Source organism: Protopterus annectens, chromosome 6.part0, assembly GCF_019279795.1.
Source record: "Protopterus annectens isolate FY-2018-M chromosome 6.part0, PAN1.0, whole genome shotgun sequence".
NCBI lineage: Eukaryota > Metazoa > Chordata > Ceratodontiformes > Protopteridae > Protopterus > Protopterus annectens.
Window position 1 is genome coordinate 276,018,466 of NC_056737.1, and position 19,308 is coordinate 276,037,773.

At 38.9% G+C, this 19,308-nt stretch overlaps 1 protein-coding gene across 5 annotated transcripts in view; it reads right to left on the minus strand.

Moving 5' to 3' along the window:
• Nucleotides 1-7,707, minus strand: part of SMOC1 (SPARC related modular calcium binding 1) — a 1,430,756-nt gene extending 1,423,049 nt beyond the window's left edge. For 4 of the 5 annotated variants that reach the window (XM_044074032.1, XM_044074030.1, XM_044074028.1 and 1 more), the window contains exon 1: nucleotides 7,317-7,706. In XM_044074032.1, coding sequence (XP_043929967.1) covers nucleotides 7,317-7,415 — 99 coding nt within the window. In that variant the 5' untranslated portion in view covers nucleotides 7,416-7,706. Of the gene's footprint in view, nucleotides 1-7,316 lie in introns of all 5 variants that reach the window. The other variant, XM_044074027.1, reaches the window with a different exon arrangement.
• Nucleotides 7,708-19,308: the final 11,601 nt, after the last annotated feature.

Here is a 19,308-nt window from a genome sequence, read left to right on the forward strand (position 1 = left end):
AGTGATATTGAAATTATTTTTGTAGTCAGCTGAATGCTTTGTGGTAAATAGAATCAGTTTTGTCAGGCCTCTATGTTGGAGAAAGACTCTTGGGTAAGATGTTTTAATTAATCCATTCTTTTAGCAGAACAGATGATTGTTGAATCATCTGTACACTGTACAACAGTGGCTCGTATAGAAGCTAGCTGATGATCATTAATGAATATATTGAACAACAACAGACCAAAAGTGGTTCCTTGAGGGATACCAACTGTAATTGGAAGGAAAGAGCAGATGTCATTTTGCCATTTTACTGCCTGTTGTCTATTTGAGAGGTAGCTGGAGAATCAAGGTAGTGATGTTTCATGTATTCCTAGGCAAGATAGTTTTTGAATCAATTTCTGATGGATACCATGTCAAAAGCTTTGGCTAAATCTAAGAAAAGTGATGTGACTAAGTTCCCAGAGTTTTGACATTGGTTAACAGATGTTATAAAACTAAGGAAAGCTGTACATGTGCTACAAAATGGAAAGAAACCATACTGTGTAGGGAAAAGGAGGCAGCTGTCAGCGAGAAAGCTGAGAAGCTGAGTCTGGATACGCTTCTCCAGATTTTGCTTTTCTTTTTTCTGTTTACTTCTTCAGAATTTTTGAGAATGAAGACAGTATGGTTATAGGCCTGAAGTTTGGGAGTTCATTTGAGTTTTCATCTTTATGGAGAGGAATAATGTAGCATCTTTTCCTATATGTAGCTGGGACATCGTTTTCAGTGATGGAGTGGTTGATTACGATTGTCATAGGAAAAACTAGACCATCAGCAACAATTTTTATGTACTCAGATTGTATGTTATCCAGGAGAATGGGAGTATGTTTTAAGGTCAGTAACAGTTTCTGGACTACAGAAATTGAGACTGGTTTCAGTGCAAGTGTTTTGGGGGCAAACAAGGAAGGGAGGGAGAGGAAACTGTGTCTGCCTGTGCTTAGGGTTTAATAAGAGAGGTTCCTGTTTGGATGAAGTGGGTATTGAACTCACTGACAATGTTGTCAGTTGGACTAGATGAAGTAGGTATAAGTTGTGTTGGTGTAATGAGTTTTAACAGCTATTTTGACTGTACTTCAAAATGTTTTGGAGTTGTTATAATTTGCTTCCTTTATATTAATATAGTAGTTTTTTTATCGGTTTTGATTTGACTTTAGTGGAGTTTCTGGGACATTTATAGTACTGATGTGTAGCTAAGGTTTTAACTTGCTTCAATTTCTCCTGGTTATGTTTCTCTCTTTCATGTAGTTTCATTTAGTACTTTTTGAGGGACAGGGTGCTGGATTTGATTTCATTATTTTGGATCTTATTGGGGCTAGTTCATTTAGTATGTGAAGGAAAAGTGAGTTGAACAGAGTTACAACTCATTACGTGGAGACGTTTGAAGAGGCTGCCAGCTGACTGATTTTTAGTGCTACAATAAATTGGTCCTTACTAAAGGAATAGAGGCCATGTGCAAGGTGGTACTGATGTTATTTTTGGTTAGACTTATGATACTTCATTGCATAGATGGATAGGTGATCACAAGGTCTTTGGTATGACACGTGTTGAGAGGATTTTGTTTGGGGCATTAGAATCTAATCTAGGGTAGAAGCTCTATCAGAGGGGTTTTTTTGTACCTTGTTGGAGTTGAAATAAGCCGAGTGAAACCATATTGACTGATGACATTAGAAGGGCTGTTACTTTCAACTGTTTGCCAATCACTATTCAGGTCTCCTAAAATGACTGTCTCTAGTCAGATGTTGCTTGATGCCTAAAAGAAGTTCTTCAATTGTAGCTCCGTTATTTCCTGTGGGAAAGTAAGGTCTTATAATGTACAGACTTTTTCAAACATTAATTTGCAAGGATGCTTTAATTATTTTGGCACCGTACCTATCAACTTGTTAGCACAAGAAATCTGGACAAAGCATGATATAATGAAGGGACAAGGGAGCAAAAATAGGGACATATTTTAAGTATTGCACTTATAAACTTAGAAAGTTGTTAGAATACCAGAATTTGTGTTACCATGCATTTTTCTAAGGGGCATGAAGTCTGAAACTCAAATGTATGTCATTATTTAGTTAGTTCAATCCACAGATCATCCCAGTGAATTGCTAGAAAATCACAAATTTTATGAGGAACAGACCAGAAATATGAGGCAAAAATCTGTACAGTTGAGGGCTGTGTTTGGCACTGAAGAGTGGGGTTGGCTTACATAAGACCTACAGAGGTTTAAAGCATTACTGTAAATAATGGTCATTCCACCACCTTTTTTATGTTATGTCTAATCTTAAGGTGTTACATCCCTGCAGTAAGATTTCTTCATCTTTTACTTCCTGTTTAAGACAAGTTTCTGTAGCTACTAGTAAGTCTGGGGAGTGACAGGCTACTCAGACATGTACATCAGTAAGTTTGTTTATTATACTCCTAAGGTTATCTGTGTACAGCTGGAGAGTGTATAGCTTTGAGAAATGACCATTTTGTGATGAGGCAGACTTGTTATTTTGTTGACTGGTTGCAGTATCTCTGTTAGGATAGATGTCATAACATGTGAGAAGACAGCCCAGAGTATGTCTAAAAGGTCTTTGAATTTTATACCAGTTTAGAATCATGATCTTATTTCTTTTGCAAAAGACTACAGCCTAGAAAATAACAGGTTAGAAATGAATAAATTACTATTTTTCATGGACTCTGATTTGATCATCGCACAGTCCCAGTAAAATATGTTGTCATTACATAATCACATCATACCTTTCAACCTCTTAGATCAAGAAATCTGGACAAAGACATAAGGAAAAGTGGGACAAAAGCCCAAAAATAGTGATACTTTTTAAATATTGTTCTTCTAAACTTAGAAAGTTGATAAAATAACAGGTTTTGCATTAGCATGAATTTTTGAAGGGTATGAAGTCTGAAAATCTATTGTTTTTCATTATTTTCTAACTTTAATCTTTAACGATTTACCACTAATTTTCCAGAAAACCACATTTTTATGAAAAATTAATAAAAAATATGAAGCAAAAATCTGGACATTCTGCAAAAATCTGTACAGTTGAGAGGTATGATAGAGTACTCCACATGCCACTGATGCTAGTGTTTACCGTGGCTCCCAATACATAATTATTCTACTTGTGCCACTCTGAAGGAGTCATGTCGTCCACCAGTAAGCTCACTGTTAATTACACCCTTGTCATGTCCTACTATAGCAGTCAGGACTGAGATATTCATTGGTCTCGAGTGGCATCACATATAGGGTGCTGCTCATGATACTGAAGGCTACCTGTGCTCAACAATCTTAGTATAACATAGCCTGAAATGTAGTATTGTTTTCACAACCTGAATATAACCATAAATCAAGTAATATGAAAAACATAATTTAAAGTTAATTGTTCTGCTTCTATGAGTTACTGAGATATCACCATTCACTGGTGAAACTCATGGGTTTCAGCCTTTTGTATATGAAAAGTTATAATCCTCAATTCATGGAGCAATATGTAACAGTTATTTACCTTATTATATGCCCACTGCATAATCATCTAACTAAATGGAAGTGAATTAGCAATATTAGCACAGTATAACCTGCAGGACTACACTAGTGTTGCACCTTAGACACAATTCTGTGTCCTGTGAGAGACCTCTGAGTGAGTCAGATAAGTACTGAGGTGAATGGACAGGATTGCTGGGTTTGTTGTAGAGCATAACAATTAGTTTGTGCTTCTTCAGCTGGACAGATGAGCTCATTAAGTCCTCAAGGCCATGTTTTTAAAGGTAACATGATGTGTCATTTTTAATGAAAGTTGGACATGTGTTCAAGATATCGGAGTGTGTTCTTACAGTTTATGAGCAATGCCCACGGGACTGCGAACATTCATCTGAACTATAACCAGAACAGGTAGCTGGGACCTCAGATTAGTGTGCTATCAAGAAGACAAATCATCAGGCCTACAACAGTTCTTGCAATTAAAACTGTACATATGTATGAGACTAGTTTCTCTTGATAAGTAGGTGGGGGAACTCTGTGTAACAATTTGACTAGAAATTTAGTTAAGGTGTCTGAAACCAGGCTAGCCCGAACACCAGTAAATGATCCCCATGGAAACAACACAATAAGCAATCAATGTTTTTGTTTGGGGGGGTGGCTACATCCAGTTTTATTTTCTGTAACATACTGCTATTATGCTGACCCCCCCCCCCTCACTGTGTCTTGTACTATTCAACATATTTGTCATGGGACACTGTGTCTTGTACTATTCAACATATTTGTCATGGGATTTTCAGGAAGAGCAGCCTGGAAGGCAATTGCTGATCTCATTCTCTCCCCTCTTTGTTTTTTTTCTTTTTTCTTGATTTTACTTCCAGGTGTTACAGGATACTATACCTTTCTCAGTTTCCCTCACTCAGCAAGTCCCAGCTGTGGTGGAACAATGAAGTCACTGTAGTTTTAAAACATGAGTCACCTTTTGTCCTATGTCATTTCAAAAACCAAGACTTGTTTATCATTTGGACGGAAAACAATTCGCAAAACATCTGAAACACAAGTTTGTTAAAACTTGGTGTCTGTCTCAGAGAAGCAGACATGCAGTGACATCTGTGTCCCTGCATGTCAGCTCCCACATGTCCTACAGATGCCTGCCATTGGTTCCACCTTAAAGATAATGATGTGCTACACCCAATTAAACAGGATGACTAGAAACGGAGGTGCAGTACAGTAGTTGTCAGCTGAAATACAAACATTGGGGTGCAATTCTCATAATCATCAGAAAAGGTGACACAGGGCAGTCTCACACTATCCCTCCACCACCACACACATACACAAGTGGTCTCTGTCTGCAGGGAGATGCCTATGATGCCTTAACTCCACACAGTTTTTGTCTTTATGTGCTAAGATCCGTTCGTCCTGTACTATGTTTATTACTCTTGCCATTTCTTACTGCATAGTGCATGATTCTCAACATTAAACACTGCATGCGAATTCCATTTGCAAGTCGATAATGTTCATTGTTTTTATACGTGTATTCTGCTTTTCTCTTGAGGTCGGACTTAGAAACGATATGCTTCTGCCATTTGCTAACAAAACAATAAGTATCTGATGCACTGCCCTAGTACAAGGCATAACGCACATTTATTGCTCAACAGTTATTTTTTTCAGATGTGCTGTTCAGCTAATTGACTGCATGTAACCCCAGCAAAATAGGTGGAATCAAAAATTAACAAATCATGTTAGAGTCTGCCATTTACAACTGGATATCATCCCCCAATATTGCAGTTCTACCTAGTATAGTGGACTGCTGCTACCTTACAAATAATGGGTCCCAAAAACTGCTAACAGTTTGTGCTGGTCAACGTAGACAGTGTCTTCCACTTAATAAACACAGCATTTAGAACTGAACTGCCTATTAAGTAGATTAACTAGCTTGTACTTAACAAGGTTTCTTTTTCGGCACAGAAATGGGGAAAAAACCCAGTAAACTCAAGAAGGTTGTCCCTACATTTTTCAAGCCATTATCCATCTTAACTAAGACCAAACTTGCACCTTGGTGGAATGCATACCTCTCAACCTCTTACAGTAAGAAATCTGGACAAAGCCATAAATAATGGGGGCCAAAGGCCCATAAATAGGGACAATGTTTAAGCATTGCTCTTCAAACTTAGAAAGTTGACAGAATAACAAGTTTTACATTAGCGTCTATTTTCTGAAGTGTATGAAGACTGCAACTCAAATGTCTGTCATTATTTTCAGACTTTAAAATGATTTGCCAGTATTTTGCCAGAAAACCACAACTTTATGAGAGATAGACCAAAAATATGAGGCAAAAATCTGGACATTCTGTGAAAATCTCTCATAGACCAAAAATATGAGGCAAAAATCTGGACATTCTGTTAAAATCTCTACAATTGAGAGGTATGGTGGAATACCCTCATTTGGTTGAAATATGCTATTCAAGGTAGTAGATTTTCAAGGTTTTGCTATGATAAGGAGAACATTTTTATTTATTCGTTTTCCTTTTACTGGGGCTGATCACTGGAGAGAATACAATACACAGAAGATAAAATTAACATTTTCAAACGGATACATGCATAGAGGTGAATAGTTAAATATGTTTTACAAGCAAGCTATCAGCATTTTAACTAAATGTACAACTATTTGTGTGACAACCCTCATGTGGCTGACATACGCTCTTTGAAGTATTATTACTTTTTTTGGCAACTGAGAAACAATTTGGTGGTACTGATTTGTCTGCCATCTGGTTTGATGTAACTATTGAGAAGTGATTCACTTCATTTAAGGACCCTCAATCAGAAACACTTATTACAAGTATTTTTCACTGAAAATTGACAATATCAGAATCTAAATTAGTGCGCATTTCTGAGAATTAAGAAGTTTGATGGTATTACCTGGCCTGTGCTTAATGACTGTAATCTCACACACTGGTGTCAAAAGAATCACATTTCTTGATGAGGACAGAACAACATTTTGAGGCAAAACCACGTACATTCAAGAGTTATGGTGAAAAACATTTATATTCCACTCCCAATTAATGAAAAGTACTAACTAAATAGTAGGGGGGGGGGGGGTATGCACATACAAGGCACAGGGTTTGAGTCTGACCTCTAGTTACTGTCTAAGCTTGTAATACTCTGCAGACTGATAGCCTTGTATTTACCTATGAGCAATGATACCCCGACGGGTTTGGAAAGTAATCCATGCCATATGCAGAATGACATTGGAAACGGGATATTGCTTTTCTCCTCATTTCACTATGTTGCAAGATCTCACCCATGGTCCTCTTGACTCTCCAGCTTCTGTTATGTTAAGACGATGTGCAAAAATATAAACTTGGAATAGCACTGACAACGCAGTATGTCACTACTTTGAGCTGCTTGTCACGTTCTGAAATGGTCGGACTTTGTTAGAAAACTTATTTACCTGAACAACGGTAGTATACATTGTCCTAAAACTGACAACGTACTACAAAATAAATCCACACATTACCGGGAGATGGAACGAAGTAACGGTTGCAACAGCAAAGGAAGAAAGAAAACAGAAAAAAACAACCATATACAGCTTTAGAAGGCTAATAATACAAGTGTTTGAAACATGACAAATTAAAAGGTAAATTTATAGATAACCCTGTTAACAAATAATAGCTCGGTAAATTGAATTATAGAAGGTTCCGTTACTTTGATCAGTTGCACATCATAATAAAGTATGGACATTAGATCGCGAGGCAGAATAAAAATTTGCAGATCACTCTAGAAAAGAAACCCAAGCAAGCCTGAAAAAAATAATTAATTAAAAATAAAAACGATCTCACCTTTGGACCAGACGGTTTCAGGTTTTGGGATCCTACCAAATCTACCATGAATAATGCACAATAAGACAGGAGAAAACTTAGGCAAAGTTTTCTTAACATTTTTGAACAGTATCTCCTCCCGAACAGCTGGAAGTTATTAGCACCCGCACTGGTATTTATGCAGCTTCGCCTCTTCAGATTTGTAGGAGCTGGCTGCTTCTTGCAGATGGACCCGATGCACCCACTTCAGGGATTTTTTTCCTGCTGATTTTGCTGCTCCTGATGAGTCGAAGTTGCAGTCCTTGTAGCTTTAGCTGCCCCACTCTGCTTTGCGTGGTGCTGCAGCGGCAGCTGTGGTAAGTGCTGCCTCCTGCCAGTTGCTGGAAGAGGCTTTCACTGTACTCGTCTAGCACATCCATAAGGGGAGATTACTTTAAAACCTAGGTGGAAAGGGGCGGGACTCAAGGCACGGATCCGAGTGACTGACATACCCAGGTCCAGCCTTAGCCTATCTAGGCCCATCAGTTTGGGGAAAAATATTTGGCAAACGGGCGGATCTCTCAGAAGGAGGCAGGGCCATCTCAAGACCTAGAAACTTGATTAGTCAAGTAGGAATTAAACTGTTAGCACAGAGCAATTTATTTGAGAAGCAAAAGATATAGCAATATTAAGCTGCCAGAATAAAAGATAAATGGACTACCAGCGTACTTACATGTGTATTTAGTTAAAGGACAGCCTCAAACTAACCCCATCTAGGGACGAACTATTGCAAGTTATTATCAGTAAATTATTTCACCAAGAATATAGCGATTCCAAAATCCCACACCAAGAAAAAAACTAGGATTGCACACTTGCTGCATCCTCTTCAGGTTAAGTGAAAATGCGTTCAATCCAAGTTATTTCAAGATATTAATGGATCCCTTAATACTGCTCACCAGCAGGCATGCAAAGGGGTTCATTTAAGGTAGAGTTCCAATCTCCCAAGAGTCCTGAAATAAGTGTCTAAACATATTTTCCACTTAATTTATGTTCTGCTAGCGTCCTATTCTTTCATACTTCACCTTAGTAATTTTGATAGCTGGTGTTTCATATTTATACAATTCTTCCTTAAAAAATAAGAGTGGCTTCACATACGGTTTAATCTCGGTCCCGTGCGGGTAAGTTATGATTTGAGTGGATTTCATAGCTCTCAACCTCTTAGCACAAAAAAATCTGGACAAAAACAAAAATAACGGGGGGGGGGGCAAAATAGGGAACTGTTAAATATTGCTCTTATAAACTTAGAAAATTGGTAGACTAAAATGCATCGCGTTACCATGCATTTTTCTGAAGGATATGAAGTCTGAAACTCAATACTTGTAATTTAGTGAATTCATTCCTCACTGATTTGCCAAACAAAGCCAGAAAACCACACATTTTATGAGGAACAGACCAAAAATATGAGACAAAAATCTGGTCAAATCTCAAATGGGCAAAGCAGTTCAATGCATGCACTTCAGAAAAGAGCCTCCAAAACAGAGCAAGTATTCCAACACACCCACATAAATTAAATTAAAACATCTTTGATTTTGTCACATAAAAACAGCCAAAAAAGACTCAGCACTAAACCATGAGGTCTCATATGATTACCTATATATGCATGTATAGATTCATAGGTTTATAGATATATACTAGGCTAATGACCACCAGGGACTTTATAAGCCTAGTTCACGCAATCTAACCCAACTACATCCTCTTGTAACATGTGCATCTTAATTTAGGGATGGTGTATGTTTGTTAGGAGGTTGCTAAAAAGTTATTTGGGAGGTATGTTAGCTAAGGAATGTTTAGTATTGGCCTCTGTGTGTAAGAGACATGGGGTCCAGTGAGTAGATGAATTTAGATTACTTATCCAGTGTTAGTTAAGAAATGTTTACAGTCAGCTTCTGTCTATCAGAGATATGGGGGCTAGCCTGGGGATGAATTTGCATCCCATCCATTGGTCAAGATTATGCTTAAATAGGGTTTGGGATGTACTCTGCTTTACATGGCTACTCCAGAGCATGGGGATCCTTTGAGTCACACATCTGTCTCACAGTCATGGTGATTCACTGTGGTAGTATGTGGGAGTGTAGTAGGTACAAATGTGTCAATGGATGGCTGAGGTCTTTCGGGAAGCCTAGGCAAGGATTTATTGATTAGCTCAATGCAGAGGCAGTGATATAAGACTGTTTGTTGACAGTGGTGGGAATAAAAAGACATCCCCCAAGAACATGTAGGTACATCTCTCATAGGTAGAATAGGAAAAATCTAGTAGCAGTGGGTTGCCAGTAAATCTGAAGCAGTTCTGAATCTGCCATAGAATGCAGAGTGCCTCCAACAGACTGGTCAGATGAAAGTTTAGATTAGTTTGCAGTTCCATTTGATAGATTTAGCTGAATTAAGGTCATGATAACTGCAGATGTTTGTATAAATAGATTGTCTGTGCAGCTAACAAAATGAGTTACAGTATGGTTGGGGATTGCTGTTGGGAGGGGTAACTAGGAAAAATATGGGTTTTGGACAGAAGTGCCTAAAGCTGTAGTTGTACCATTAGATAGGTATTCAAAATACAAGGACACTGGAACACAGATGTGATGCAATACCTTTTACTGGATCAACATAAATTTTGAAATTACTCAAGCTTTAGGGCTTGCACAAGTCCTTTGTCAGGAGGTATGAAGTTACAATACAGTGCTTAAATATTCATTGTGTCTACAAAGGAAAGCACGCCATTTATTTTCTATTGGCTTAAAAAAAACACTTAAAAAATGCAAATATGGAGAGAGTGTGCAACTCAGATGCTTAGTTTAAAAAATTATACATCTAAGACAGGTTCTGTGTAAGTGTGTGTGTGTGTGTGACAGAGAGAGAGAGAAAGATTGAGAGTGAGACTGCATTTCAACCTGAAACTCAGAAACCATAGAAGACCAGGGAATAACCCGCCATGAAATTAGTTCCTTTCTAAATGTTACGTTACACTCAGTATTTATTTGGCAAAGAAGATAACATTCAATAGACTACTCTGACACTTAATGAGAAAAAAAAAATCACAATACAAGAGATATAAAGGGAGATTAAATCCTGAGGAGGAAAACAAGAGGTTATGCTTTATAATTTGTTAGTCTGTCTAAACACCAATCTTTGTGAGATAGATTTTTAGTTAACAGAAAATATCACTTTCCTATAATGTTCAGGTCAAGGTAAAAAGGGTGGGACTTGCAAGAGAATAACATATTAGATTAGGGTATATGGTTGTCTTATACAGCTAGTACATTATACCAACAGAGAGACCGACAGACGGAGAGAGAGAAAATGAAAAATGTTTTGACAAGTCAATGTTAGGTTCTGACAGATCCGTATGAAGAGCAGAAGTATATAACAATGTTTTTTTCCTTTAGTTACACAATATGCCAGCTATATTTCTGGGATACAAGTAAAGGGTAAAAAGAAACAGGTGAGTTAACTAGGAGCGATCTTTAGACTGTAATACTAGTAGCAGTGTCATATATTATCATCAGTGACATTTTCATAACTTTCTATATAACAAATTTCTGGTTTAACCACATCAGGGATGTGAGCACAGCAAGATATAAAGAGATGATCCAAACTGCATCTGTTTCCCACGCTACTCATTAGAACTATATTGAAGATTGGTTATCAAGAATGCAATTTACTGGTCTTCAAGAAGCTCACTTGCTCCAAGCCCATGTTGATGCTGTCTATTATATATGTTATCTATATATATCTATATATATATATATATATATGTATATTTCAAAAAATAAGATGTTAATAGTTTCTTTCTTATGACTGTGAGGGAAAGCTTATTCCGTAATCTTGGAAAGCATTGTAAAATATATCTGTCATTTTTTCTGCTACTGACATTTATTTTTAATATTATGGAGGGAACCAGATCAGACACAGCCTTATAGACCAGGCTGAGATCACCTGTAAGTAGTCTGTTTGAAACAGAATATAATGACAGTTATTGATGCATTTCTGAACTATTAAAGTTTTTAATAAATTTGTGTATTTTCAGGTTGTTCAAGATGGCTTGTTCAAAGACTACAAAGTATAGAATTGTATTCAAAAAGGGCTCAGACTTGTAAATTATAGACTGCTACAGTAATGTCCCAGGAGTAACTAGACATGCTGTTTAGAATTAGATGGGTTAGAGAATTCTTTTTTTTTTTTATTAACAATTTTTAATAATGCAATACAAAATGGTAACAGACAATGCACAACCAAAACAATGAAAGTACTGTAGACATGTATACAAGAAATAACTATTTACAGATATGCCTTATGTCCAACAAAATAAATAAGTTAACAGAGATTAAGTTAGCATGATAGCAAATAAAGTATCCTAATATTCAGTAAAGTATGTACTAAGTCTTTGGGTGTATTTCAGATGTTTGTGGGCCAGTAAGTGTTTGGTATCAAGTTGTTTAAATCCATCCCAAGTGAGTATAGATTTATCCTTCCAGTTAAGGGTGATATGAAGTTTGACAAGGGAAAAGAGTGTTATTAAGCTTCGAGTCTGATGTTTGTGGAAGGGATATGTAATATCCAGGACAAAGTATTTCTCATATCCTTTTTTTCCGACTGTACTGTAAGAGAGCACCAGAGTCTATAAGAGCATTTGCAACTCCAAAAAATATGGAGCAGGTCAGCATTGTGATTGGTACAATGGGGACAGAGGGGAGAGGAGGAGGGATAGATTTTAGAAAGTATAGCAGGGGTAAGGTATGCATTGTTTAAGACCATAAGTTGAGTATAGTTAAGTTTTTTAAGGGGATTAAGTTTCAAGGAAAGTTGAATAGCTTGTGAAATTTGATTAGGGGAAATGGAGGGATCTTGGTCTTTCCAGTAGTTTGAAAACATTAGTTCATTTTGGGATCGGATAGAAAGAATAAGTTTGTATGAATTAGAAATCATTTTCTTCATAAGTAAGAGGAGGATCAATATGGATTTGCAGGCTTTAATATCATTTAAATTTAAAGAGGTATCTTCCAAGGTATTATGACAAAGTTCAAGAATTTGCCTCAAGATGATTGTATAACTTTTGGGTAGAGACATGTGTTGTCTTATTTTGGATAGTGAATTATTTCTGAGAGGAAAGAGATCAGCTATAGATAACTCTCTGATAAGGGGGTATTTATCAAAGCTCATAGGTTCATAGGTATGTTCTAGGCTAATGTGCCTGGAGCCTTTACAAGCGTAGCCCATAGGATTACCCTGGTATCATGCCACCCGACCTAGTTCCCAGTGCCTCTGTCGAGTAGAGCCACTGGAGTGATCCCCGAGGTGAATTTTCTATTTCCCATCCACTCATCAAGATTTCTCTTGAAGAGGGCCAATGAGGTGCTCTGTTTGACATGTATGGGAAGTCTATTCCATAGCATGGGCAGTCTCTGTGTTATGAATCTGTTCCTCCAGCATGTTCTGTTGATTGTGGTAATGAGGTTGAGGTCTCTGGAGCGTGTAGTGTGGGGGGATTGGGATTTCTTTAGATGTAGCATTTCTAACAGAGCTTGGTCAGACATGGCTTTGTAAGTCAAGATTGCCTCTAAGTAGGCGATATGAGACAGAGAATAGTTGGAGTTTTTTGAGTCTGTCCATATAGGACAAGTGTTTAAGGCCTAGGATCCTCTTTGTGAGATACTTTTGCAGCCTCTCTGGTTGTTGCAGGTGTCTAGTGAGGTACATGCCAAATGGGGCATTGTACTTGATGATTGGCCTAATGAGGGAAGAGTAGAGGGATACAATGATCTCTTTCTTCCTGGATGCAAAACCCTTAGTAATAAAATGTGCCACATAGAAGGACTTTCTGACCACAGTGGCAATGTGGTAGTCAAAAGAGAGGTTGCTGTCAACCTGTGTTGCAAGATCTCTTGTAACACCTTCTGTGTTCAGTGGACTACCATCAATGTGGTAATTCATGGGAAATGGGTTTTTCCCAAAGGGGATGATGACACATTTTTTGGCATTGATCTTAAGGTCATGGTTCTGACACCAGTTGTTGGTCTCAGTGAGACCTTTCTGTAGGATGTCATCATCACTTGGGGAGTTAATAATAGCTCCCAACTTGCAATTGTCTGCAAACTTTGTCAGCCAGAGTCCCTTTGTGTTGGCCTGGACTTCAGAGAAGTAGATACCAAACAGGAGAGGACTCAGGACTGAACCATGTGGGACTCCACTCATGACTGGTCAGCAGCCTGACTTGGAGTCAGCTACTTTCACACTGTGGGTTCTATCTGTGAAACAGTTTGCAACCCACCTGGTGATATAGGGGTTGATGCCTAGCTTAGTGAGTTTTTCTATGATCCCTGAGTGGGGAATGGTATCAAAGGCCTTGGCCAGATCACGGTAGGCTGTATGAACCACCTTGCCTTTATCCACGGCTCTGGTAACTGACCCAAAGAAGTAGACCAAGTTGAGCAGGCATGATCTACCCTTCAGAAAACCAAACTGTGTGGGGTCCAGATTTGTAGATGCCCTATATCCTTGTTTATTAGGTCCATGATGATGCATTCCATAGCTTTGCATATCAGACTTGTCAGGCTAATGGGGCGATAGTTCCCAGGGTCTGTAGTCACTCCTCCTTTGTGGAGAGTGATGACTGTAGCAGTGCACCATTCGGTAGGGACAAAGTCTGAGGTGAGGCTGTGACTGAATAGGGCACACAGGTGAGGTGCAAGTTCACTCTGTAGTTCATGTAGAACACAGCCAGGGATATTGTCAGGTCCCATAGAAGTTGTATTCTTGGCATTGGACAGTGCTGTTTTAATCTGTGCAGCAGTAATACTGGGTGCCTGGCAATCTACTGATATTGTGATTGGTCCGGGGGGTGGGGTAAAATTGGCACTGAATCTGTCGGCCAGTATATTGGCAATATCTGTTGGCTCAGTATAGGAGGTACCATTGTGCAGTAGCACAGAGCAAATCTGGGTATTGCGATGGAGATTCTTTACATAGCTATAGAAGGCCTTGTGGTTGTCTTTACTATCTGTTGCAATTCTGTTTTCATAGCTAGCTTTAGAGGATTTGATTAGGGATCTCAACTTTTTGTTGAGGCTGATAAGGGAGTTTTTCCAGTCTTGGGACTTCACCTTATTCTGCATCAGTTTCCTCTTGTTGTAGAGTTTATTTATGGCAGGGGATCACCAGATTGGCTTCTTTTTTTGGAGGAGAGCATCTTGGTTCTATTGGGTATGGTGAGATCCATGCATTTGTGCACGTGTTTTTACAGTGCATTGATGTATGATTCTGCGGTCATGCAACTATTCTCCATTTGCATGGCTGTCATGCAGTTAGCCACCTCTGTTTTTAGGAGCCCAAAGTTAGCTTTGGAGAGGTTTTTCATGGTAGTTACCTTTGTGGGGGGTGCAGATGTGGATTTCCAAGGTGATTAGTTTGTGGTTGGATCTAACCAAGGAGGAGTTGACTATTGGTGTAGAGCAAGTCGCCCATGTTAGTAATGACCAGGTCAAGGATGTTGCTACCTACAGTGGGGGTAAGAACGAGCTGGTCCAGGGCAATGGAATTAATGAATTCAAGGAAACATTGGGCAAGTGTATTGGTACATGAGTAGTTTTCCTAGTTAATGAAAGGGTAGTTGAAGTCGACCAGTATGAGTGTTAATTTGGACCCCAATATTCTCCAGGGTGCTTAGGAACATGGAGTGTGAGTCTTGGGACATGGATGGGGACCTATAGCAGGCTACGACCTGAATCCCTGTCTTACCCAATGTTAGCTGCACCTGAAGTATCTCTGATTTTTTATTTTGGGCAACCAGTCTGGAGGTGTGTTCATCCTTTATGAATATGGAAACACCATCGCCTTTGAAGCTTCGGTCCAAGATCTGGGACTGACAGGTGTGGAATGAGTTATAGCCTGGTAGTGCAGGGGTACTTTCTGCTGCCTTGAACCAGATCTCTGTTACATCACAAATGTCAACATTCTCCATTTTAAGGAGTGCTTTGAGTGAGTGCATTTTGAGATTTAGACTTCTAGCACTGAGCAGCATGACCCCCAGATTGCATTTGTTTGTAGCTGTTATGGTGGTAATTTGGTCTTTGCAACACCACCTAAAAAAGCCACTATAGGGGTGGCAAGAGCCTTGGCCAGTATCCAGAAGCCCAGGAGTGATGAATGCAGGCCATCTCTGGCAAAGCATCGAGGTCTGTCAATCATGTTATCCGAGGAAGATACTGGATCCCCTTAGAATGACACCAGAAACTTAGCCAATTGTTGAAATCAATCATTTTCTGCTTGTACTGCGGTATCATTCTGGGTTATGGTAGGCTGCTGCTCAGGGCTAGGGTCATACCTGCATGGGCTACATAATCCAAGAGCTCCTCCATGTCTCTTTTCATGTAGTCCAGATAGGTACACCTCAGGTCATTCACACCCACATGTACAATGACAGAGTCATATTTGTACCTGTTGTTGAGGGACCTCAGTGCATGCGTAATGTGGTGGATCCTGGCACCTGACAGGCAGCTGACTGTTATTGTCTCCTTATTTATCCTAGTGAGTGGGACATCAGTGTGCCTCACTAATGAGTCACCTATGACTAGTGTGTTAGGCATGTTGTTTTGCCTTAAGGGCTTTGGTTGAGTGGCACACTGTTTAGGAGAGTTATGTGTTTCATGATTACTGTTGTGTTGTGGTGGTCGAGTGCATTTCTGTCTTGGAGGCCTCTGCTGTTTGGGTAGATTTTTATTGAAAATGTCCACGAAGGTGGGTGTGTGGTTTGTGTTTTTATGTGAAGGCAGTGCTGGTGTGTGTTCTGGAGGGCTATGTATTCCATGTGGTGTGGTGCAGGTATTGACCTATTCCTCTTGACCAGCTATTCTGGTCTTGGCTGGAGAGTGCGTGGCTTTCAGTTTGGATATATGAGTGCATCTCTCGCAAGTCTGAGTGTTGGGAGGTAAGAGGAGAGGGTTGTCAGTGTACATGAGGCAGTTGCTACATTGCCTCAGGATGCCCAAGTTCACCAGATTAATAGGAGAAAGCACAGGGAACTGACTTTTTGACATGCCTGAAGGGGTGGGCATTAATAATAAGTACTGGAGCTGTTTCCTTGTAGAATGTTTAGTGCTGTAGCACTTTTGATGCTACAATAATTGCTACAAGAAGTCTGGTAAAGTGTTAAACTAATAAGCTAGTAAAAGTGCAGGACAGGAGAGAACTAGCAGATTTAAGGGAAAAATTGAAGGGCAGACTTTGGCACCACTCAGAAGCTTACAAACAGTCCTGGATACAGCAAATCTGTATCTGGACTAGACTAGATACAGGAAAGGTGGAAAACAAGTGCAAATGTGGGCTCTTAAACCAGAAAATTGAAAGAGATGGAAAAACTGTCCAAACCACCAATGAACTACAGTTTCTGGGCCAGAAACCACTCTTGTGGTAGATAGGCTACCTAGTGCTTACTACTCCCAAGATAAGCTAGAAGGCTTCCCTTCAACATAGGAAGGCTTGGGGGTCTCAGAAGCTTGCATACAGTACTGGATACAACAAATTTGTATCTGGACTAGACTAGTTACAGGAAATGTGGGAAAAACCTAAAAATGGGCTTTTAGACCAGAAAGTTGAAAGAGATGGAAAAACTGCAGAAACAGCCAAGAAACTACAATTTCTGGGCCAGAAACCACTCCTCTTGTGGTAGATAGGCTACCTAGTGCTTACCACTCCCAGTGATAAACTAGAAGACTTCCCTCCAACACAGAAATGCTTGGGGGGCTCAGAAGCTTGCATACAGTCCTGGATACAGCAAATCTGTATCTGGACTAGACTAATTACAGGAAAGGCAGGAAACAAGCTTAGAATTTTTTTTTAAGAAATGCAGCTAAAACAGCACTAAAAACAATTCAAGTGCAGTGCAAGCTAGCACACTTGAGTGTGTAGCAATATTAAAGCAAATACAGTTTAAATAAATGCACTTGATCATTTTGTTGTTCATTTTAAGGTTGGGGTTGAGATGGAGTGGTTGCAAGGTATTGAAAGCAATGGGCAGTTTTAGAGATTTGAAAATCTTCTGAAGAATAGTTATTTTATACTTAATGGTTGATTGTAGTTTGAAGTTTTTTAGGTTTTCTGTATTCAGAAAGGGGAGAGCTTTGGAGTTGAAGCTGAATGTTTTAATATAATTATAGTATAGTTTTACCCATGTAGGAGATCAGGTGGATGAATTGGGAGCATAATCAGAAATTGTTATTATCTTGTTACCATTGATAATATCATAATAAAGTTTAGGGTTAGAGAATTCTGTTTTCTGACCTTATTAAATAAATATCAGTCGAAGCTTATTTCTTTATATTTTTGTCCCTTCTCACATCTGACTATCAGCTGTACCCAAGTGCCATGCAAGATTTATTGAGTCTACTGAACCTGCCACCCTGTCCTGGGCTTTAAGTTTGCTAGGGGCTGGTAAGGAGTATGAGGCATCTCAGGACAGCATCATTTATGCTGCCAAGGAGTACATTTTTGTTTATGCCCTAGTTCCCTCCCCCTACACTCAGACACATAGGCCCGATAGGATGTATGTTGGGCATGTGGTGTTTCATCTTTCTTTTGTGGTGACTCAGCCAATGCCCTCCTTCCTTACAGATAACACCCCCCCCCTACACATCCCTGGCTCCCCTGAGGATCAATCATGAGGTGTGCCCTATTTCATGTCCTCCACAAGATGGACATGATCCCACCCTCCTTAGCAAGCACCTCAGAAATTTGAGCCACTAATTTAACCTTGTTTGCCTGGGCAGTATGTGTATTAGAGACTCTAAACTGCCCATAGGTATGAGTGCATGTGTATGTATGTCATACAGAAGAAAGACCTAGTAACCTACATTAATTTCCTTCCTTTGCTTGAAAACTCTAGGGCTGTGGTGGCTGCAATTTGGATCACTCTATAAGAGTTGGATGCATTTCATAAGACAATGAGTGAGTCAGTGCTTTATCCTTCTTCTTCATGGTATTTAGCTATCAAAATCTAAAATGCTGCTTATAATTGTCAATGGATCTTTAATGATGATGTCAGTTTTATTCATTTGCTGTTTATTTTGTAATAATAGTTTATGCCCTTTTTTAGAAAGTCTCAAAATTCTACATTTACTGACATTAACTTTGACATCATTGCCACAGAACTGGGTACAATTTTTTTGCAGACCGTCTTAAAGAAGTACAGCATATTTTTAATGAAGTGATTATGTTATCCAGTTTGGAAGCATCTGTGTCAGTGGTTTAACAAGCAGCACTTGCTTTTGATGGGGGAAATCATAAGGTTATGGGTCATACCTCTCAACCAATCAGGGAGAAATCTCAAAAGAATCAGGGACAAATCCAGAAAAAATCAGAGACGCTTTAAAATATTAGTTCTATTAACTTCAAACATTAACAGAATTAGAGAATGTGAATTAATATACATTTCTTGAAGTAAAATAAGTAATAAGTTCTTAATTATTGTCATTATTTATTAAGTATAATTCACCACCTTTTGTTCAAAAGTCACCCGTGTTAAGAGGGATTAAAAGGGACAAAGCTAAAATTTGAGTCAAAATCAGGAATGTCCCTGAAAATCAGACAAGTTGAGATATATGCTGTGGGTTGTGTTCCAACATTAGGTGCCTGTACTCATTTTCCATTGCTGACACTGTTATTACAATAAGAGAAAGAGATGCACTCTTAAAGTGTTTCCTTTAAGTGGGACATTAAACCAAAGTCCAGTCTGCTTGAATTGGCCAGCATATTTGTTCATCCAGAACCCATTCCCAACTTTTATATTATAGAAGACTATTCACCAAAGAAGTGACCCTAGTACAGAACTACTAGTAACTCTCCTCAGGATGGGGAGTTAATCCCTTCACTCTGGATTGTTATGTTCTGTTGCTTAACCAGTGCTATACTCATTGGATTACATATGAGTTAACATTTTGATGTTTCTGAGCCCCTTAAGACTGTCTGACCATACAGTATCTCTTTAGGT